This window comes from Sinocyclocheilus rhinocerous, unplaced genomic scaffold, assembly GCF_001515625.1.
Source record: "Sinocyclocheilus rhinocerous isolate Xijiao unplaced genomic scaffold, SAMN03320098_v1.1 scaffold327, whole genome shotgun sequence".
NCBI lineage: Eukaryota > Metazoa > Chordata > Actinopteri > Cypriniformes > Cyprinidae > Sinocyclocheilus > Sinocyclocheilus rhinocerous.
Genome location: NW_015649610.1, coordinates 571371 through 591945, shown reverse-complemented (window position 1 = coordinate 591945; position 20575 = coordinate 571371). Strand labels below are relative to the sequence as shown.

At 37.6% G+C, this 20575-nt stretch overlaps 2 protein-coding genes across 5 annotated transcripts; one reads left to right on the top strand and one right to left on the bottom strand.

Moving 5' to 3' along the window:
- The first annotated feature begins 1588 nt into the window (after positions 1-1588).
- Positions 1589-3832, top strand: LOC107710913 (type I iodothyronine deiodinase). Its single transcript, XM_074560075.1, has 4 exons — positions 1589-2090; positions 2491-2634; positions 2800-2999; positions 3255-3832. Exons 1-4 carry the CDS (start codon positions 1736-1738, stop codon positions 3318-3320), a joined length of 765 nt encoding a protein of 254 aa, XP_074416176.1. The 5' UTR covers positions 1589-1735; the 3' UTR covers positions 3321-3832.
- Positions 3833-6220: 2388 nt separating this feature from the next.
- Positions 6221-19794, bottom strand: ssbp3b (single stranded DNA binding protein 3b). Of its 4 annotated transcripts, none has more exons than XM_016515809.1 (17): positions 19624-19794; positions 18901-18973; positions 18688-18749; positions 18280-18364; positions 15376-15465; positions 13109-13180; positions 12850-12909; positions 11673-11733; positions 11458-11581; positions 10868-10916; positions 10732-10767; positions 10574-10628; positions 10307-10371; positions 10044-10116; positions 9925-9953; positions 8257-8355; positions 6221-7806 (listed from the first exon to the last, which is right to left on the bottom strand). In XM_016515809.1, the coding sequence occupies exons 1-17, from the start codon at positions 19677-19679 to the stop codon at positions 7774-7776; spliced, it is 1122 nt and encodes a 373-aa protein (XP_016371295.1). In that variant the 5' UTR covers positions 19680-19794; the 3' UTR covers positions 6221-7773. The 4 variants fall into 4 exon arrangements, with proteins under 4 accessions (XP_016371295.1, XP_016371296.1, XP_016371297.1 ...); XM_016515810.1 differs by having other exon boundaries at positions 6221-7803; XM_016515811.1 differs by lacking the exon at positions 13109-13180.
- Between the last annotated feature and the right edge of the window lie 781 nt (positions 19795-20575).

Here is a 20575-nt window from a genome sequence, read left to right as displayed (position 1 = left end):
AAAACAAATAAATAAATACACCCGTAAAGACAAAAGTCCGCAGGTACATACCCTCTCCGGGTGACATGGTGAAACAGTGAAGTTTGGAGGTGTGATGCGCGTGGAGTTTGAGATCTTCAGATCCGCAGCGCATCTGTATCGAGGCGGGATTCGAGCCACAGCCGTCAGCAGGGACGCGTTTCGGGCAGATGTCTGTTTTACTGCTGAACATGGAGAAAGTGAGCTCGGTGAAATCTGTCTGATGACTGACCATCCCAATAAGCGCGGCAGATTTCTGCATCTGGACCTCTGACTTCCAAGTGTACATGTCAGTCCCCATTCAATAATAGTCCTTATCGCTTCTTGTACCTTGTGGGATGAAGGATCATGAACTTGAACTTCACTTGAAAGAACAAACTCTTACAGCTCTCAAAGGACTCTGAAAACACGATAAGCATACAGCCAATCATTTTTATAGCCTAATACGGTAAAACACACTGAATAATTAATGTTTTCATATGTTGTAGAAGAATTTTAAAACATAGCCTACCTATTTAAACCTCCAAAGCAAGAAAGAACGGATATTCTGACTGAATGATGATGACTCTCAACTTCTGCGTCCAACAGGCTGTTAAATGTGTTCTTACCGACCGCATCCTCTCTCCTGTTTCAGCAGCAATTTTATGAGTTTTCTATAGCATCAATTCTGAAAAGCAAAACATGCGTCCCTGCTTTGATTGACAGCTCGAAGTGCCAATGAATATAGACTGCTGAAAGGGGAGGGGAGGGACCAATCGGGAACAAACTGGATGCATGTTTTGTGAATAGTGAAATTGATCTCGAGCCACTTCAAACTGGGAATAATCATTTGCATTTATACAACTAAAACAGTTCTGTACAACTTCCTCAGATAACCAAGCCATGACAGATGAGATTCGTCATCACACAGCAACAAATAATTTAATATCTATTTTGTCATAGACAAAACAAGATCATTGAGAGTACACAGATCAATAATAAATATTTCTTAGGCCAATTAACTGGAGAAAGATGTGGCACTAGCGTAAAAATCTTATGTTTATTTTTCTGCCTTTCGGTAGAGAATCGCAGAGAGTATGATAAAAAATAGTGATTTGTGAAAAAGGCAAAAACAATAGAAGTGTTGTAGTCAGACATGTCAACAGTGACATCTTATGGACATTTTTAGAAACTAACATTAAAACGGCAGTCGGCATAATAATTATAAAGACCATAGATGGGACTTATTTATATAAAAAAAAATGCATAAAAACAATGTGGTAAGTTATTTATAGAGTATTTCTTAAACCGAAAATGGGTCCACTATGAACCAAATGCAAAAGAAAGTTCCGTTTTACATGTAATCAACGCACAGAGTCAAGTTATGATTCTTACTATGGCGAAGGTGGGTTCATGAATATTAATTACGCTCCGTGACGTGAGTCTTCCAGTAGACCAGCTGTTTGCTAAAGGCAAGTGGTCGCTAGTCGCCTGGCGAATCAACAAATCCTGCTTGACAAACGCGTATGAATATTAAGTTCCAGGAAGGTTACCAAGCAACGCCAATATGACCTAATTAATAATAATGAGCAAAGCCTTTGCCCTAGTAAGATTTGATCTTGAATTTTGGCGTGATGTAATATTGTTGTGGTGTGGAGGGCGGTAAGCTTTTGCTACAACACAGGCAAAGTTTGATGTCTTTGTCGATCATGTAGTGGATTGATAAATTCTTCTCGCGATGGGGACAGCAGTGGGATATGCGCTCAGAAAACTTTCTGTTTATGTATCAGCTGTGGCCATGATATTATTTGCGATTGTGCATATAACCCTGTTGAAATTTCTGTCATTCGTTTCCCCGGGACTCATGAGGAAAATCCATCTAAAAATGGGAGAGAAGTCGACGATGACTCAAAATCCCAAATTCAGATACGAAGACTGGGGTCCGACTTTCTTTTCTCTGAGGTTCATTAAAACCGTGCTCTCCGTGAACTGGTGCTCGCTGGGCCTGGAGGCGTTTGAGGGACACGCGGCTCCGGACACAGCTTTATTCACCCTGGATGGACAGAAAACGAGCATTCATCGTTTTCTTAAAGGTATAGTAAATGTATTCTTTATTATTATTATTGGTATAATTAAACTGACTGCATCAGTCCTAAGGGTCTTTTCCAATAAAAGAAAAATATATATTTTGAACTGACCGGATGTTACATTAAAAACATTCGTTTTTATAGTCTAGACAGTATTTAATGCAGTTACATTAAAAGTCATTATTGGTATAATTAAACTGACTGCATCAGTCCTAAGGGTCTTTTCCAATAAAAGAAAAAAATATATTTTGAACTGACCAGAGTATTTAAAGGGATGTTACATTAAAAACATTCGTTTTTATAGTCTAGACAGTATTTAATGCAGTTACATTAAAAGTAATTAATTAATTAATTACTTAGTAATGCATTACACCCAACACTGTTACTGATGCAGTCTTCTTCACAGGGAACCGTCCACTGGTTCTGAGTTTCGGAAGCTGCACATGACCCCCATTTCTCTTCAAACTTGACCAGTTCAAACAACTTGTCAAGGACTTCAGTGATGTAGCAGATTTCCTCGTTGTTTACCTTGCAGAAGCGCATGCAACTGGTAATGACAATAATATTTCAAATAATTTGCTGTTGTCCTCATGCAATAGTAACAATATGGGTTGATATATAAACATTGCCTAGAATACACTGTAGAGTACTTTACATGTAGAGTACTAAGTGATAAATGTTATACAAATAGCAAAATTCTTCTTTTATCTTATAGATGCTTGGGCCTTTGAAAACAACATCGACATCAGCGTGCACAAAAACTTGGAGGAGAGACTGGCTGCGGCCCGGACCCTGGTCAAAGAAGACCCCCTCTGCCCTGTGGTAGTGGATGAGATGACCAACATCACTGCCAGCAAATACGGAGCCCTGCCTGAGCGCCTTTATGTCATTCAGAGTGGGAAAGTTATCTATCAGGTGAGCGTTTTGTAATGTAGACTAACTGCACAGTGCACACAGTACAGGAATGCCTCCAAAGCTTCATAACTGCTCTCGTGAGATAAAAGGTTTGGAATGAGCTGAACAGCATGAGGCAAAGGGTTTGATAGTCGCAATTGGTTCTGTTCTTTTGCTGCATTTTTGATTGCCAGTGTTTTGTATAGTCTTAATATATTGATCAGGAAGTCCACAGTACAGAGGGATTTTCACACTCGTTTTTATTCTTCCTAACAGGGTGGCATCGGACCTTGGGGGTACAACCCTGAAGAGGTTCGAAAAGTTCTGGAGAAAATTAATTAAAAGAGAAAAAAATTGAAGTTTTCTATCCATGATTGCATTGATATATTTGCACTTTTCTGAAATTCTAGAGTCCTTGTGTTTGCTTGTGACAGATACAGATTAAACCAGCTGGTCTCTGTACCTTGATGTTTCAAACACAGGGGGAAGTAAAATGTAAGTTGGTGACAGTATCTTTAGCATATATTTTTTAATGGAATTTGTAACCAAATGTTGTTGTTTTTTTTGTAAACATTGATATATTTTTTTCTGCTTTAATGCAAATGCATAATTATTATACCAGCATTGCATTCAAAGACTATATAAATATCCATCAGCAGAGATTGTGAAGGGCATCTGTGTTTGTAAGATTTTTTTCTGAACTTGGGACTGTAAATGATGCTTACAGGGTAAAACTGTGAACTGTAAACTGATAATTCAGTCATTTGTTCTAAACAAATTTAGAAGCACAGATTTCACTGAATACACAGAGTTTTCAACAAATATTCAAATAAATAGTCATATACATCTCATAAGAGTGAGTGTATGTCATTGTATAAGGCATGACAACTTTACTTCATATCAATGGCGTGTGCTTGTCCTTCAGTGAAAAGCACATCTTGAACTGCTCTTTTATCCATGCTTGACCTGACAAATATTTCAAATAACTTATTTTAAGCTGCACAGTTCGAACAACAATAACAATGTAATTTTCACAAAAAAGGACATTGCATTATAAGGCTGTTATGAACATGTTGCACATTGCAGTCACTGAATCTATTAAAAAAAGTAGAACAGCTTCACAAAATCATTTATGTTCAGTGTATCTTAAGAACCCTTTCATCCAGTACATCTCATCAAACCTATTACAGCTAAATTCATTATTGACCTGCTATTCAAATGGCTGCTAGTAACAGTAAACCTGGTCTTCAATGGACAATGCTAATCTAGATGTAAGTATAGAATCTAATGTCATCTACTATGGAATATGCTAACATAATACATTGCAAATGGATGTTTTTTAATAACACTTGCACAATATTTAAAAATGTTTTTGTTAACCTGTAAAAGATGGAGAGGTCAAATGAAATGATGGAAGATAATATCAAATTATTAAATGTAAAACAAAGACGTGCTGAATTTTGGACTTCTACCTGTTCTACCTTTAATTTAATTCAGACTTAAGCAATTCAATTCTGAGATATTCATGAATGATAAACAACGATCAGTTCCTGTTTTTAGCTGCAAGAACCTTAACCTTATGACTGCATTTGTACTTTGGACTCATGTCACATGGTGTATTTGGCAGTCAGGATCCTGTTGTGGGTTGCTCACCAAACTACAGACACTACAGACTGATCCAAAGACAAAGTTTGACTCCAGACTCTGCTTTCATTCATTTAAAAGGGCTGCTAGGTCTTAAAACATTATTCTTAAAGGGTTAGTTCACCCCAAAATGAAAATTCTGTCATTAATTACTCACCCTCATGTCGTTCCAAACCCGTAAGACCTTCGTTCATCTTCGGAACACAAATTAAGATATTTTTGATGAATTGTGAGAGCTCTCAGACCCTGCATAGACAGCAATGCAACTTGAATGTTCCCAGGTCCAGAAATGTAGTAAGACATCGGTAAAACAGTCCATGTGACATCAGTGGCTCAACTTTTGAGCGCAAAGAAAACAAAAATAACATAACTTATTTAACAATTCTTCTCCCCCGAGTTACGTCTTCCGCCATTTTGGAGAGTACCCAAGAGCGTAATCAACGTAATCAGCGTTGTTTACGTTCGGAGGAGAAAGCGTGCACATGAACGTAATCTGCGTAATCAGCGTTGTTTATGCTTAGGGGAAAGCGTGCGTATGTGTTATGATACTCTAAAATGGCGGAAGACGTAACTCGGGAGAAGAATTGTTGAATAAATTGTTATTGTTTTCTTTGCGCTCAAAAAGTATTCTCGTAGCTTCGCAAAACTGAAGTTGAGCCACTGATGTCACATGGACTGTTTTACCGATGTCATTACTACGTTTCTGGACCTGGGAACACTAACAGTTGCGTTGCTGTCTATGCAGGGTCTGAGAGCTCTCACATTTCATCAAAAATATCTTAATTTGTGTTTCGAAGATGAACGAAGGTCTTACAGGTTTGGAACGACATGAGGGTGAGTAATTAATGACAGAATTTTCATTTTGGGGTGAACTGTCCCTTTAAGGACTAATGGTACAACTGGTTTATTAAAACAGTTAAACATGGATGTGCAAAGCTTTTTAGATTCACCACAGGCTTTAAAATGTCTTTGTGTCAGTTATATGCAGTAAATGATTGATTTACATCTCTTTTTTTATCATGACGTTTGATTCCTATCGTAATTAGAATGACAGTTCACGGTTTGCCACAAGATCAGGCAGCCAAGTCACAGAATGTAATCTGTTGAAACTTACCAAGCAACTATATTAAAAATATAATTTTAGCAATGTTGTGAACACCACTGGGGGTGGGGGCTTCAAATATTTTTGGGGTCATTATGGGGCCTTTGAGGCAAAAAGGTTGCAAACCACTGGTCTAGTGCGTGTTTACTTTGAAAAACAATGGAAAACATTTTCTGTGGGAACAGTCACTAATACCATTTGAGAGTTGCTGAGAAAGAAAAAGACTCTTAAGAACGATCACTGGTTTGTAGAGTTTAAGTGCCAGTTGGTTGGGCAAAACCTGTAGAGCTCTTATGAATCACTTGTGCCTCACAGGTTGTGCATGACACCCTCGCAGCCCGTTTGAGCCGTGTCCACTATGATCCTGCTGGACGTTTAGCAGAGGAGGAGAGCGAAGAGCTTCGTCAATGGGTTCTTACGACACGCTCTGCCCATTAAAAACATTGTACCATTGCATTGTACTTGTACCATGAGTGAAAACAGACAGAGGCTTGAGACAATTTGGGAACAACTTTATCTTACATCGAAACTGGTTCACTGATTCAAAAGAATGATTTACATGGAAATCAAATGGCTGGATCTTGGCCCTCTGGAGAGATGCTACCCTAAAGAAGTCGGGGAACATCAACAGCTTTACATCATTTCCCAAAGTTAAAATCATTTCACATCGAGCTTTCCCTTTTCTCTTAAAAAGCGATTTGCTGGAAACTGAAGGTAGGCTGAAACGTTGCTTTCCTGCTTTAATTAGTATAAATGACTGAAAAACATAAGACAAAAATCCTCAAAGGAGCCAAATAATTTAGTAGTCAATATATAAACAAGCCTATTCAGCCCACAGTTAAAAGTATGATGCACAAGCTAACAAAAGCAGTGCAAAACAACTACTAAAATGTAAAACAATGTCCAAGTGTCTGTATAAATAGAATAAGTTACCATTCTAACTGTAGTATGATTTTTTCGTATGTCGCTCAAATGAAACCTAATACAAAACAAATCCAAACACACTAGAGTCTGGCTTACAAAAGCAACATCCTTACGGGATGACGCCTTTAAACCAACATCAAACCATTTCAGAGCTAAAACAAGAGGCACATGGGAGGGAATTACATATATATATATAAAAAAGAAAACATGATATGGGTATCTTTAACCACCACAAATTCATCATGACAATCAAACCCAACAATGGCTGAACATTTTGCAGGGAGATCCATCCAGACGCGTAATCCAGTCACCCGCCTGAGGAGCTCTGAGAAGGTCTCATAGGTAGTATGTTTGTCAGGGTCAGCATCTGAGAGGATCAGCGTATCATTCAGTCTTCGACCAAAGATTGAGACAGCAGTTAAATTTCAGAAAAATAAGAGAACATGAAATCAGTGCAGAAAACAAAAAAGCCATCTTTACGACGGGACCCGTCAATGCAGTTATTCCTTAAAAGCAGCTGCTTATAATGCTAGAAGACAAAAATGACAGTGTACAAGTAAAATACAACTGCGAGTCTATCCCCGCTCAGAAAAGACCGAATTCTCTCACCACTTGATGCGTTTCACTGGAGAAAAATAAAAACAGGTCATCGAAAGGCAATAAAATATTCACAGAATTCAAGGCCACGTATGAGAGTTCAGTGTCAAAAATTCGGAGGAAGTTTCGTACGTGTAAACCATGCTGAAGTTGGACGTGGATGTTGGATTTCGAGAGAGCGAGCGAACTGCGATTATTCCTCTTCGACACAAAATGTACACACATCCAGCGATTATGTCAGCAGTAACCATACTTTTCTTCTTAATGAAAGATGGCCTCTGATGGGAACAAGAAAACTAAAAATCCAGGAGCACTGAGTCACATTTAGATCTTCCGATCTTAAGAGAGGAGAAAAGGTTTGCTAGCCATTTAAAAAAAAAGAAAAGTAACAACAAAAATCATTTTGATATTGCATGAGACCACTTGTGAGGACGCAGGGCAGTCCCACCCAATTCCATTTCCTGTACATGTACTCTATGTCATCGATGGCCAACTGTGAGTTTCCAGAATGGAGCAAACAGACTGGCATCAGACGCTCATGGTCATGGAAGGAGAGTACTGCTGTAAAGACAGAAAGAAACAAAGTTAATACACTCTACAGGAAAAGTACAAACTCACTTTACAGCAATTTGGTGTTTGTGTTGCATTGTTCCAGCACACCATTTTTTTTTTTTTAGAGCTGTGCCTGGTAATGGCACATTGTTAAGCTACATAGCTAGCTAGCATTTTCAAAACAGCTATAATACAGGGATCCCCAAACTTGTTTTATCAGCTGAAAAATATTTGCTTGAAGTACAGATTTGAGACTAAGATTTAAAGTTAAAATTTTATTAAGTTGATACACTTTAGTAGGTGTTTTATTATTTTGATCAAATAAATATTTTTAAAAATAAAAACAATTTTACATTTTCATGATTTAATTATTAACTTTCCATCTACTCACAAACCCCAGTTTGGAAAACCCTGTTATAATACATAACGTAAAGGGATGTAAAAGTTGATTAATCTTACATTCTCATTCTGGAAGGAGTGAAGGTAGCTGCCTCCTACATCTTCATCTCTAGGGGTCCCGGGTGGATTGCTCATGCCACTCATGTTGTTAGGAGAATTCTGATAATGAGATGTGAAACTTAGTTAGTGAATAAGAGTGCTGCAGAGATGACGTATTTATTTATTTATTTTTGGCCAACCTGGAAGTTAGCATCACCCTAGTTCCAATAGGATTTTTCCATTAGCTTTTGGATTGCTGCAGAAAATAAGCTGTGTTTATATGTATGATTCTCTCTCTATGATTCTTTTCATGGTAATCTTCATACACAACTTACGAATTTTGAAGCCTAAATACAACTGTCAATAGTAAAAAGCTAAAGTTAGGCTGTAAACGAACTACATCACAGCATGACTTCAACACCACTAGGTTTCTGAAAACTCTTTCGATCTTATTTTAAAATCTACAAGTTTGAGTTAGAATAGTTTGTAAGAGTGTGAGAACAAACACAACAAGCTGTAAAATCTGAATTAAAAAAAAAAGTCAACCTCTGCAGTCCCATTTAGTCACATGTTAGCAACTGCCTTTTTAATGGGGTCCTATTATGCTCTTTTACAAAGTCTTGATTTTGTTTTGGGGGTGTATTAGAACAGGCTCTCATACTAGGTTGTTCGAAAAACATAATTTTTCTAACATTTTACATAATTACAACACCTCTCTCCCCAGTCTGGCATTTACAGACTAACTAAAGTTGAAAAACTGAAAAAGCATAATAGGACCCCTTTAAAAAAAACATGAGTGGGGTATTGCTGATGTGTTTTATGTCAATAGCTATGTTTCCATCCACCTATTTTTATGCACATTTTGGAATATCGCATAAAAAAAAAACCGCTGGATGGAACCGCCAAGATGCTCATAAATTCTAAAAATGCGCATAAAAAAATGTATGCGCACAATTGAGTAGGATAAACTTTTTATCCGATAAGAAAAAATGCACATAAACTACGATGGAAACACATTTACCGAATAAATTCCTCCATGCGTATCGAAAAAGTCATGTGACTTTGCGCTATGAGACGGGATAGCTTTACTAGCAGCGGACCTATCTCGTTGACAGCATCTATATGTTGTTATGGTCATTCTGAAATGCCTGAGCAAAGTCTGTCGTCTTTTTGTATAATTGTCTTACACGACTGCGTCCCCAAACAGCTGGCATACACCTCCGAAAGCAATGACTGCATTTATTGTGTTTCGTCTGCTCGCTCTGAGGCGCAAGTCATTTTATAATTTTTTTTTATCATATAAATTATTATATTCAGTGGCTTCTCCTAGTTTTCTTAGTGATATTTAGTGACGATTTTGTTTTGTTTTTTGACTCGTTGGATGGAAACGGTGCTTTATTCGCAAATGTTTTATGTGATATTCCAGTTTTGCGCATAAGTTTAATTCGAATCAAACATGAAAATATCTTAGTCTGCGAGTTCACCACAGACCTCATTTCAGGCATTTAACCAAAAACCCACTGACTTCAGGATGATGGAACCGGAAGTGCAAAAATGCTTACTCATTTCCATGTTTTAGGACCCACTCCTGCAGCATTCTATTAAATATTCTTGAAATACATCTAATTCTGACTCCAACCAAATATAACATTGGTGGTCTTTAAATACTATTAGAAAGATTATAATCACCTTTGGAAGTCCATCCAGGTCTCCTGAACCTATAAAGGCACAAGATTTAAAAAAAATGTTTTCAAATAGATTTAAGTTTTTATTTTAAATATAACCATGTGTTTTTACAGTAGCATTACCTCCGTTCATATGCATCGGGTCCATTCCTGCCATGGCCCCTAGGGGGCCCTCAGAGCCTGGGCCTATGGGAAACTGGACAAAACCAGCCGGGAAAAAAAAAACACAAAAAACCTCAGACATGTTCTGTCATCTCATCAGACAGTAAAGATGAAAAAGGGTAACATGAACACAGCCAAGGGCACTTCTGCTGCGCTAATGTATACACTAAGCAATTTCTGAACGGTGTGCCTCTGAGAAATGAGTCAGCAGGTCTGTCTCTTACACTGTTGCGACCTCCACCTCCTGAGTTTATTATGGTGTACAGGTTTTCACTGGAGTTGTTGGAGTCTGAGGGTGAGAGATGTTTCATTAATGGGATGGAAATCTCTGCATGATCAGTTCAACAATCAATATTCTGCTTTAGGCAAAGCCTGGGGTAATTCTGACATCTATGGAAATCAGAGTTAAACTAAATCCAATTGAGAAGGTTATGAAAGACTCTTAGCTGAATTACAGTGCGTTTTCTGAACTGAATGTGTGGCAAACAGACCTGCTGGACTAGGGACAATTCCAGGTGTTCCTGGAGGCCCCCCTCCTTGTGGACCCTGGAGAAACAAATGGATTACAGCTTTTAAGTAATACTCCAAAGTCTTTATGAATTATTATAGTAATAAAATGTGCAGTAGATGAGGAACTTTTTTTTTTTACCCCATAAGCACCAGGAGATGGTGATGAATATGGCATCTAAACCAAAACAAACAGAATTATGTTTAGGAATGTAGTATTCTATTATAGAAATAAATGTAATTACTGTAATAAAATACTTAAAATTAGAATATATTACATTGTTGGCATTTGGATTTGGCCATGGTGGTCTGCCATTTCCAGGGCCCCTACAAAACACAAAATAACATGGATTAGTATTCAGTTTCCATTTAATCAGTCATTTACATCAACTACTGTTCAAAAATTTGGAGTTGGTAGGACTTAAGAAGTCTCTTATGCTCACCAAGGCTGCTTTTTTTGATAAAAAAAACAAAACAGTAATATTATGAAATATTATTACAACTTAATGTTAAAAATGTAATTTGCTCCAGTGATGTCAAAGCTGAATTTTCATCAGCCATTACTCCAGTCTTCAGTGTCACCTGATCCTTCAGAAATCATTTTAATATGCAAATTTGGTGCTAAAGAAATTATCAATGCAACAAAACAGTTGTGTTTTTTATTACTTTGTTTATTACTTTGATAAATTTTTTAGGATTCTTTGATGAATGAAAAGTTCAAAAAACTGCATTTATTGGAAAAAAAAACCTTCATTATAAATGTCTTTACTCAAATTTCTGATCAATTTAATGTGTCCTTGTTGAATAAAAATATTAATTTTATTGAATTCTTAATGACCCCAAACACTATTGTCACAAAAGGTCTTACATGTTCACTCCTGGCATGCCAGGGCCCATTGAGTTGTGTGGTGGTCTCATCCCTCCTCCAAAACTCTGGGGGACGGGGCCCATGGGACCCATTCCTCTAGGAACATTCATCCTCTGCATCGGCCCTTGAGATGGGGAAAGGAGAAGTCAAATCAGTTTAGGTCATCTGCAGCTTTAAAATATGTTATCTCTGATATACTCATAACTCATGCTCACCCTGTAGTCTGGGTTCCATGTTTGGGAGCATTGGCTGGGCGGTTGGAACTCCACCTGGGGGCTGGAAAAGTGTCGGTACACATTTAATCTTAACATCTATTTTTATTATTAATTTTTATATTTTTTTGGACATTTTAATTAAAGGGGTCATATGATGCGATTTCAAGTTTTCCTTTCTCTTTGGAGTGTTACAAGCTGATTGTGCATAGATAAGATCCCTGAAGTTGCAAAGACTAAAGTCTCAAAACCAAAGAGATATTCTTTATAAAAGTTAAGACTGCCACGCCCCCCTAAAATGGCTCGTTCTAATACACCCCCACATATCTACCTCACTATGTGGAAATATTAGCATAATGCCGCCCAAATGTGCACGCAAAGAAAGAAGGCGTGGTTTAGTTAGTGTTGGTTAGTGTTGAAGCAGCCATGTCAAGGAGACGCTGTGTGTTTCTAGGCGAAAGCAAAAGCACTTTATTTGGCCTTCCGAAAGTAGATGCATTTAGGAATCTTTAAGATTACTTACAACAGAACAGCAATGCATTTTATGGACGACCGTTTCGTGAACCTAGGAGAGGAGGTAATTCTGACTTTACTATGACAATCTGGCGCTTCTGAATCAGCTACTGTAAGTATGTTTTGTTATTAGTTTAAGTATTTGCTATTGACTGTTCAAATGCGGAGTTTTGCGCATCGTGTGTGTGTGTGTGTGTGTGTGTGAGAGAGAGAGAGAGAGACAGGGGCACATCAGAGTGGAGTCAGCTGTCTTAACCGTGGCTTGTGTACTGCAAACACATACCAGCTTCATCACTGTGTCTGTCCCGCGACTCTGTTCCCCTTTCGGGCTCTGTCTTTACATTTATTTTGAAAGATGAAGCTCGCGATTATGGTATGGTAACACATTTCCGACGCGTGCTTGTGGTGTTCGGCCAATCACAATGCACTGGGTCATCTGGCCAATCAGAGCAGACTGCGCTTGTCGGAAGGAGGGGCTTTGTTGAAAACTAAGCGTTTGAGAGAGGCGGGGTATAGAGGACTTACAATAATGTACAGTATTTGAACATTAAAGCATGTCAACATATTCTGTTACACCAAATACACCAAATAATGATCTTTAAAAAAGCATCATATGACCCCTTTAAAGCTACAAAAGCTGACATCAAGACCACATTGATGAACTCACCTGGTTGACCATTCTGATGGGGGGTCGTGGTCCCCCACCAAAGCGAGGTGACATGAAAGGCTGCAACACAAATCAACTTGTCAGAAAACTGTAACAATGACATTTTGTCTGAGTCTAATGAAGTTGCAAAGATGCCTCGGAGAACACAGGGGAACCACAGCTCAGCAGAGCAGGCTAACGGGAAGACGGCGAGAGAGAAACAATACAGAGGGCAGAATCAGTCAAATGAAATAGCCCGTGTATAGACAGGAGCCGCTACCTGGCCGTGGGGTCCCATCATGCTGTTAGGGGGAGGAGGAGCGTGAGGGGAGGCCTGGGAGCCGGGAGGGCCCTAAGAAAGTGAAGAGACCACACGAGAGGAGAGCAGGCGCGAGAGACCAAGCAAGGGAAAGGTAGCAAGTGATAAAAAGGGCAATGGGGAGACAAGAAAGAAAAAAAGAGAGTCATTAGGCTATTTAAAGAGCTGGAAAGAGAACAACACCACAGAACGCACTGAGAATCATAAGTGACTGGTGGCTGAGCAGATAAACTCACACTGAAAGAACAAAGCACTTGGAAAAAATTTAACAAATGAATCAATGGGTGAACAAAAAGTATCAGCAAGAGCACAATTAAACATTTATGAAGAATTCAACAGAATTTGAATAGAGAAAGCCAATACTGGACCCAACACTGTGTAGCCAGTGCTGCCCCATCATTCCCTGTTTTTACTTAAGGTTACATTTATTTTATTTATTTAGTCATTTATTAGACGCTTTTATCCAAAGCGACTTACAAATGAGGACAACAGAAGCAATCAATTGTAGTATTAAAACAACTAAAAACAGATCCAAAACTAAAAGCTAAAACTTTATAAATACTACCTATACACATTTTTAAAATAAAGAGATTAAATAAAAATGACAAATGCAACAAGTAATAGGAAAGAGGAGAAATAAAAAGCGATACTTATTTACATAAATAATATTAATTATTAATATATATTTCATAAATCTGAAAATAAATTATATATATATTTATTTATTTATTTCTATACTTATACATATAAATATTAAAATCTAAAACTATATATACAAATATTAAACTTTTAAAAAACTATATGCATATAGCATATAGTTAATAATAATAGTAATAATAATAAATGTTTAATACTTCCAAACATATAACTGAAATGGAAATATATAATATTATAATATCAAGTAATTATTATTAAAATATAAATATTCCAAGTATAATACATTTCAATAAATTGAAATAGATGTAAATAAAATCTACAAGTATATATGTTTTTATAAAATATGTAATTATACCTAAATAGCAATGCAAATTTTTATTTTTGATATTTATTTTTTTATAGAAAGAGAGCGTGCATTAACTTAATTTGCATATAAATTAAAAATCAAAAACAAAAATATTTTAAAAAAACAATATTTAAAAGCTATATATACTAGGGCTGCCCCCTAATAGTCAACTAATCGTTAGTCGACCAAAATTTTATTAGTCGCTTAAAGGGGTCCGTTCATTTGATACAGGAACTATTCGAGCCGTTCATGCCAGACTGGGGAGAGAGGTGTTGTAATTATGTAAAATGTGAGAAAAATAATCTTAATAAACAACCTAGTATGAGAGCATGTTCTAGTACACCCCCAAAACAAAATCAAGACTTTGTAAAAGAGCATAATATGACCCCCCTTTAAGTCACGCATATCGTTAACTGCTGGTCTATGGTAATTTAGTACATCGGGCAGGACATCCAAACGCTCGCCTATCATTCATCCACCACAAATATGGCTTATCATCTGAAATATGCAAGTATTAGCAACTTTACATGGCCGCTAAATCTAATGTTAACCTAGAGAAATGTGCGCTGTTCAAGTGTCTGTGTGGAAGCTGAATATTAGCACTCACTGCAGCACAGATGGAGGCGCCGGTGCGCTCACGTATTCCTAAAATACTCTGTCATTTTTGGTCATACAGATAAGAGTAATACATCTTTCAAATCTGTTAAGACTCCACATTTATTTGAGTGCACTCACAATAACAAAAAAACGCGCTTTTGTAAAATAATGAAAGCAAACAGGATGCGCTTTCTGCTGTCTCAGCTTCCTTACTGTTTTTTCCTGACACATTCATAATCATTCTGCCAGTGCGCTGTGGCAAGCTTTATGCGTGTGCCTGAGCGCTTATTAAGCTATGTAGGCAATTAAAGGCTCATTATAATGACTTAAATGGTTTTTTAATAAATGTGCGATTAATCGACTAATGCTTAAAATGAACGACTACTAGTTGACCAGAAAAATCCTCAGTCGAAGGCAGCCCTAATATATACACATATACACATTCATGTAATAAAAATACATTTGTATAACACTTACTATAAAAAGATAGAAAGCTTTTTAAAATCATGACAAACATTAATTCACTGTGACCAAACGTTTGACTAATAGTCTATGCAGGGTTTGGATCAGTGACATCTTAAAAATATCTCACAAGACATGAGGTTTAGAAAGAGGGTGATGATCTAACCTGGAAGAATCCAGGGGGCATGGGTCCACCTGGCATGCCATCTCCTGGTGGCATGTTCCCAAGAACAGGACTGGGGGCCGCTGCGGCACTCTGTGGGCACAAATCATTAAGAAGAAAAAAAGATCAGGACACATTAGATGGGGGGAAAACACCTGTACATCTTAAGTACAGATTTTTTCCCCTAGGAAAACAGATTTATTCCACAAGCAGAAAATGCAGCTTAATGCATTCTATCACTCATAAATCTGTGTTCTAACAGCAAGCAATAAAGCCAACGGCATAGCCACAACTGACTGGTGTAAAATCCAATTTTAAGGTCTACAAAACCAAGAGGAAAGAACTAGATTTCAGAGCACAACAGGGATTTGATCATGCATATAATGTCAGTGGAAAAGGCACAGTGTGGTCTGCTGCCTGTCACACTTCAGCCTGAGTTAACCGAGCAAGGCTTTTCAGAGAGCACTGTGAAATACCACAGGAAGGAGGTAGAAAAAAAGAAGAGCAGCTGACCCTGATGGAACAACACAGATCAGAACCGGCCAATGGGAAGAGTCAGACCGAGACTGATCCACAACAATGGAGCAGCTTCGCTTTTCATTCAGACTATTCAAGTTCACAGTTCAAAGGCCAAGAGGACTTTTTATTTTTAAAATCGATATAAAGATTGATCGTAATCACATTCTTAATAGACACAAAAGATATTTTCTGAACATATCATTCAAACTTCCTCAGTGTTATCGTTAACAAAACAAAAAATAAATAAAGTCTTTGCTAATTGAAAAAGCTCAAATAAAATGAAAATATTACATGAAATTAAATTGTAAATATAAGTTTAATATGTAAATATTTCTAAATAGTTTTTACCAATAAAGAAGTCAAACGCACATAACAAAAATACTAAAACGTAAATTTAAATTAAAATAAAACTGAAAATAAAACCCAATTCAAAATATTAATAAATAGCACTGCAGTGCATGTTATTCTAAAGAAAACTAAAGTTTGTAATAAAATTCAATGACTTGATCCATTTCCAAAATGACTTTTCTATTTTGGCTGACGTCACCAAGGCTGCCATTTCCTGTTTCGAAAGGTGAGCAATCCAACAAAAAATTCTGGAAAAGAACGCCTACTTTTCATGATCCAATCAATTCTCAATGGATAAAATAAATTTTCACCCTTCCTCCTCTTGCGGAGCGTCTTGTTTCTCTCAGAAAGTCATATTACTTAAGTGAAATGGGTGGGAATGTCATTTTATGTCACCTTAGGATTAACTAAAATTTCTCATAACCAAGGAAAATCCTTCAAATTAAGCCAGGGAAATGTTCCTGGTTGTCCTACCCTAATGACAGCCCTCCATTGGCAATCTAACATCATTATATCACCAAAATGCCCTGAAATAACAAAACAAATTCAACACAGTCCTGCTCCACACAGCTCATCCTTCCCTCACCCTCCAAGTTCGCTTCCATGCTCCTCGTTCCATCGGTCTCTTCCCTCCCTTTCAATCTGCCTACCGACAGGCTCCATGACAGCCATCAATCACTCTCCATCCCCACCGCAGCCCGAGGGGGAGTGTTTCCCCTGACACAGCATGAAGACAACATGGCCACTGTTTAAAGAGGGCGCAGCCTCCTCCCCCACCCTCTGGAGAATAAGAGAGCACAGACCTGACGCCACGGTCCCGACCACAGCTGGGCACAAAAGGCAGGAGACTGCGGCGATCACACGAGGACTTCAAAACATAATGCCCTATAACAGTCCTGAAGATCCAGCCACGCTGAACATGCGGCTAATTTTCGCATGGCACATAATGTTTCATGTATCCCTGTATGGCAGCATCCTTTCAGATTAGGATGTCTAGACAGAGGAGCAAGGGTTTGATTTTTAGACTCGCTGCATATGACCTCTGACCTGTGGCCCCTCACTAAAGCTTGCGGCTAGACAAGTGGCCATATATTATTGGTAGGAAGCTAAAGCTGGAGATTTTGCATCATTCCTATATAAGCATATAAGTTGTTGGGAAAATGCATAGAAATTAGATTTAGAGATGCTACAATTTGCATTTCATGGAAAACTAGGAGGACTTAGCTTGCCTAAAAATTATTTTATTTTAAAGGGTTTCTGCCTGCAAATCCATTTGTTACCCTGAACCACAAAACCAGTCATAAGTAGCACGAGTATATTTGTAGCAATAGCCATTGTATGGGTCAAAATGATAGATTTTTCCTTTATGCCAAAAATCATTAGGACATTAAGTAAAGATCATGTTCCATGAATATATTTTGTAAATTTCCAACCGTAAATATATCAAAGCTTAATTTTTGATTAGTAATATGCATTGCTAAGAACTTCATTTGGACAACTTTTACATTTTTTTGCACCCTAGTGCACCATCTCAGCCAAATATTGTCCTATTCTGACAAACCATACATCAATTGAAAGCTTATTTATTCAGCTTTCAGATGATATATAAATCTAAAAAAATAAAAAAAATTAAAAAAAAGACCCTTATGTTTTGTGGTCCAGAGTCACATTTTAAAAAGTGCCACGTAACACAATTTTGAAATATTTATCAATAGTAAGAGCTGTCCTGGCTTCAATCTTAGTAAAGATGCAGACCTTGATTTCCAATCAGCCGAACATCATGTACATGACAAAGCTGATCGTCCGAGACACGTACCATCTTTGTCTAGAAACGGTCATGATTCCATGGAAAACCCTGCTGACATCATTGCTATTGTAGGGGTGATTACTACATCCTTCACACACAACACTGTACACACTTCCTTATTATAAAACACAGAGACTCTTCCAGAGTCTGCAAGATTCACAGGCACATGAAATGCAATTTTGTCCTCTAATCTGCATACATTATGGAAACAGTCTGTGCGTTTCTGTACTCACATAGTCATGGAAAGCCTTGGCCTCGCTTGAATGTTCGCATGTGTCTCTCCTCTCAGGAGCTGCACAGTAGAGGTCCCAAAAGACACTGGGTAAAGAAAAAGTGGTCAAATAAGCCTGCATATGCCCATGGTTCGTGCAAAAATTATAGCATAATTTACTAATTTTCGTGTCATTTCAAACCTCTACAACTTTTGCTTCAATGGAATAAACAAAAAACTTTTTTGTTGGGAAGTTTTCACTGCAATAACAATGAACCATACAATTTAACAGCTGTGTGTGGTAAAATATTTTCAGTGAATAACAACACAAATTTCAGGCTGTTTCTTGCATAAACATATGGTTTTAAAAAAATGGGTCAACTATTCCTTTTAATATTATAAAAAGACAAAATACACTCGAAATACTCACCACCACCAGGAATGCAGGAACCCAGGAGGGTCTCCCAGCGTGATGTTCTTTTCCCATCGGATCTAAAATGGACCAGAAAATGATCAAATCTTTCAAAATAAAATGCAGTCTATGCGTGCATAGGCCTGAAATACATTTTCAATTTTAATGTTTGCAAGTGTGTGTCTGTAAAAAAACAAAAGTATGGTCCTCCACTGAAATTGGGGTCCTTACTTCTGACAGGAAAGTCTGCGCTGACTTCTGAGCACCAATGTGTAACAAATACTCATAAACATACAAAGCTAACCTGCAATAAAACAGAGAGAATACAATATTAAGTTAATAAAGCAACAATTAATAAAAAAAGGCATATTATGGCTGGTGAGGACAAATTCAAGAAATCTGTACTGTGTCACACTCCTCTCTGGTTTACACTTAAACAGTGTCTATAGTAAAAATGAAAGTATTATCCAAAGAAAATACTCATTATATTAAGCAAAAAATACTAATTTAAATATTTCATTTATTTATTATTCATAACCCCCCCCCCCATTGAGCAAGAATGCATCTCAAAAACATGCAAAATGCATAAAAACTAAACAAAAGACCGGACCCACTCCCCTCCAAGACTGGCGTCTGAGGCAAAACGAAACAAGGAACACTGAAGCGCCCGTCCCGCATGCAGAAACTATTTCAAATGGCTGCATTAAAATGTAGGTGATTTAAAAAGGCACGGTTTTTATTCTGGATCACATCACAATAGTCGGAGGCGAAAGCTCTGTGCCATAGGGGGACCCCAGAATGGCGCACGGCTGGGCACTTTCGATTCAACGCTCTCACGACAAGCCTATAGCAGCAGCATACGCTCCATATGCAGCCTTGCCTATACTGCCCTAACAATAGGCTACATCCAACACAATAACACACGCACGACGGGAGATGTTCAAAAGACCTTACTTTTCCCGAGCTTGGCCATCCGATGGCACGACGGAGCTTTTGCCTTTAGGAAACATGTTTTTTGTGTGTCTACGGGAGAGTCGCCCGCGTTCCCTTTTCCTCTATTTTCGACAAATCATCTGTCACTGCTCCAGGTTCGACTGCACAAACTAAACACACTGACGCCTTCTCAACCAACCTTGACCACTGGGGCGGGGGGAGTGGTGTTGTTTGATTGACAAGGGCAAGTGACCAATGGCAGGGCGCCATTTCTCTTGCGTGATGCCCTGCAGTGACGTAAGCTCGGTGACCAAATAGTTCCTTCCTCCAATTTCCTGTGATTCTTTAAAGATGGGTTGCATTAAGCGCGCCACATTAATTAGCCCTGTACTTGTTTACTATGTCGCCTTAATGGGTTGCATACTATGATAGTAAAACTGTGAGAAATCGCAATACAAACAAGAAATTAAGCTGAATCATTCACTGATATGTAGCTATGTCTTGAAAATTATTGAAATAGTCTAGGTTATTAATTACAACAACAATAATAATAATAATAATAATTGTAACGTAAAACACACCATTAGACATATTTTCTTATTTATTTGCGTATTTACCTCTTCTGTTAGGCTATTTATATACAATGCACTTTTCATCAGCAAATAATCACATCTGCACTCTTTGCAATAAATTTAGATGCTTTGGAAGTAATAATACATATGTTAAGAGAACATGTGTTATGTTTATGTATTGGCTTCGTGTACGTTTGTTAAGGGTTTGTTAAGCAAATTCTTAAACTAACTAAATGATTAAAACCTTACACGTAGATCAATTTTTTGTTTCTTAATATTTTTCTATAATACAGAAACATTGTTCGCATATTCCAAACTAATTGCATAAGGTCAGAGTTGGTCCTGTGTTATGGAATCAGTCTACCTTAAAAAGTTTCTGGGCGGCACTGTAACTCGATAGG

Coding starts and splice junctions, on each gene's coding strand:
- ssbp3b (XM_016515809.1), bottom strand. CDS start 19,679: ATGTTTCCTAAAGGCAAAAGCTCCGTCGTGCCATCGGATGGCCAAGCT. Junction 18,750..18,900: donor CGCAGACTTTCCTGTCAGAA/GTAAGGACCCCA, acceptor GGTCCATTTTAG/ATCCGATGGGAAAAGAACAT. Junction 15,466..18,279: donor CCAAGGCTTTCCATGACTAT/GTGAGTACAGAA, acceptor TTGTGCCCACAG/AGTGCCGCAGCGGCCCCCAG.